The sequence below is a fragment of the Halyomorpha halys genome, unplaced genomic scaffold (assembly GCF_000696795.3).
Source record: "Halyomorpha halys isolate HHAL.00 unplaced genomic scaffold, Hhal_1.1 Scaffold69.1, whole genome shotgun sequence".
In the NCBI taxonomy this organism is placed as follows: Eukaryota; Metazoa; Arthropoda; class Insecta; order Hemiptera; family Pentatomidae; genus Halyomorpha; species Halyomorpha halys.
The window spans coordinates 982,788-985,249 of NW_027108206.1; the positions used below are offsets into that span (position 1 = coordinate 982,788).

Below are 2,462 nucleotides of genomic sequence, written 5' to 3' on the forward strand. Positions count from 1 at the left end.
TACATAAGATATTTCACAAACATTACTTATTGAGATATTAATTAGTTTTCAGTTATAACCAATATAACATTGAATAATTTTCAATAAATGATAAGTTTATAATATACTTTTTTTTTTTTTTTTTCATTTTTCAAGGAATACCCCTATTGCTTTCCACTTCTTATTAGAGATGTTTTGAATAATAGTTCAACCTCACCCCTTTAGTAAAGAACAAGGAACAAAGGTCGGACTAGATGGTAGTCAATAGTTAAAACGTCTACTAGAAGCAAATAAAGAAGTGGAAAATAATAAGGGTATTATTAAAAAAAAAAAAAAAGAAAAAATATAGAATATTAAATCCTTAGACACAAGTTGAATTATAATATTATAATAATGAAGAATTAAAAATATTATATTTAATTATTTTAGAAATCAAATTTAAAATATTTCAACATATTATTACTCCAGAACAATTCAAGAGAGTCTATTTAAATAATATACAATAATTATTATTCAAAAGATTTTTTTTTTCTATTTGTAATACTGTAAATTTGAGTAGTTAAAACATATGATAAAACAAAGTATGGTGGGGGTTAAGGGTTAATTCATTCCATTACTGTTAATTATTTTATTTTATTTTACAAAATTTAGGAGAGAGATATAATAGTATTATACAAAAATAACAATGGAATAATCTTTTTTATTTACTGATTTAGTCCAGTGGTTCCGAACCCATAGAAGCCTACAGACCACTAAGCTGAAAATTGAACCATGTACAGACCACCTCCACCCTCGAATTGGAATAGGGAATCCTGCTCCCACAGATAATATTTGAAAATTAGATTGGTTTATAAGTAGGTAAATTGGTGGAAAAAGCATTTTAAAACACTCTTATTATGCTTTTAGCTGACACATAAATATCTGGACAGATAATTAATAAAATAGTCCTAACCACAAATTACCACAAAATATGTGCTACTGCATCCTCCCAGAAACCCCTGTGGTCCGCAGACCACTGGCAAGGAACCACTGATTTCATCTGATAATATTCAATATTCAAAAACTACAAATATCAACGTAGCTTCTGATAAAAATTTTAATCCTTATTCATTAGGAACCTTAATGATTCAAGAACATGGCACCACTTTCTAATGGATCTTCTTCTTTATGATGTTCTTAGTATCTTTATGCCTGAAAATACATTATTATTAAACAAATAAATAAAACTTTATAATAAAAGAAAGAATGAATTTATATTTACATTAGTTTGAGTCAAAACACCACAAAGATCAGGTATAACATTATTTAAACAATCAATGGTCAAATCCAACACTTATGGATTTAATCATTATTTGTACAGTTTATTTTAAATAATACAAGACTTATTTACTCGTTTAAAAATAAATAATAGCAGAAGGCAAAAAATGTCAGTGGACAATTTTGGAGGAAAAGACAAATAGTTAATCAGATGGTAATAGATCTCTTATTTGTTGTGAATGCCAAATATTTTTTTTTTTTTTTTTATAAGAGGAGATTGTAACATTTAATCATACAGGATAATGACAGCAACTAAATCTTCTTCAAAAAATATTAAACTTACAAGTACATTAATACTCAACTTCTACTCATGCGCTCATCAGTGATGCACTGTTAATGAATAAACCAGAAACTACAAAAAATATATATAAAACTACTTAAAAAAAAAACAACAGAATAATTAACATTACTTTTCTTTAGGAGGAGGAGCCAAAGTGATCCAAACAGATAAATAAGCCACACAAACCATTCTTAGCATTCCTGATCCATAGATTTGATAGTCCAAACTGGCCAGTAATAGACTGTTAGCTGAGAACATTTATTTTTATATAAAAAATCAAAGATTTATAAATCAAGTATAATCCTTCCCATTCCAAATTAACCTTTTTCATTATGAATGTAAACCCATCCAGTTGTATATAAATTATTATAGGGTGTTTCACTATACATGTTCATCCCCTTACATCTAAAACATTTCAAATTCTGATTTGATTTTCACTGGGTCATAACTGTGGCATGTAATCTATTTTTTGAGAACATGCATTGAGTGACACAGTGAATATTTAAATAAAATTTTCAATATTTGTTTCTCCCACCAAAGTAATATAAAAAGTATAATATAAGTTATAAAAAAAAATGCTCATTCATTTTTTTAAAATTTAACATTACTTGAATATTAAGATTTCACCAACTTAACAATTTTTAACAACACAATTTATTTAATAAAATGATCATCAGATATGATGGATATGAATCATTCAAACAAATTCTTTTTAACTTTTTCAAATCTTTACAATTAACAAGCATTAGCTGCTTGAATTTCAGTAGCTTCAACGTTGAAATTGATTTGTCCTTCGTATTAGTAGATAATTATTATTTTTTTGATCCTTATTTGAATATAAAAAGAATAAAAGTTGCCATTTGTATTACAACATTCAAATCTTAAA

General features: G+C 26.2%; 1 protein-coding gene across 1 annotated transcript in view; it reads right to left on the reverse strand.

The window, feature by feature from the left end:
• Positions 1–592: 592 nt before the first annotated feature.
• GAA1 (glycosylphosphatidylinositol anchor attachment 1) overlaps positions 593–2,462 on the reverse strand; it is a 27,530-nt gene continuing 25,660 nt past the window's right edge. Inside the window, exons 13-14 of the mRNA XM_014438873.3 lie at positions 1,707–1,824; positions 593–1,170 (exon numbers count right to left, since the gene is read on the reverse strand). Of these exons, the coding sequence (XP_014294359.1) occupies positions 1,128–1,170; positions 1,707–1,824 (161 nt within the window). The 3' untranslated portion in view covers positions 593–1,127. The remainder of the gene's footprint in view (positions 1,171–1,706; positions 1,825–2,462) is intronic.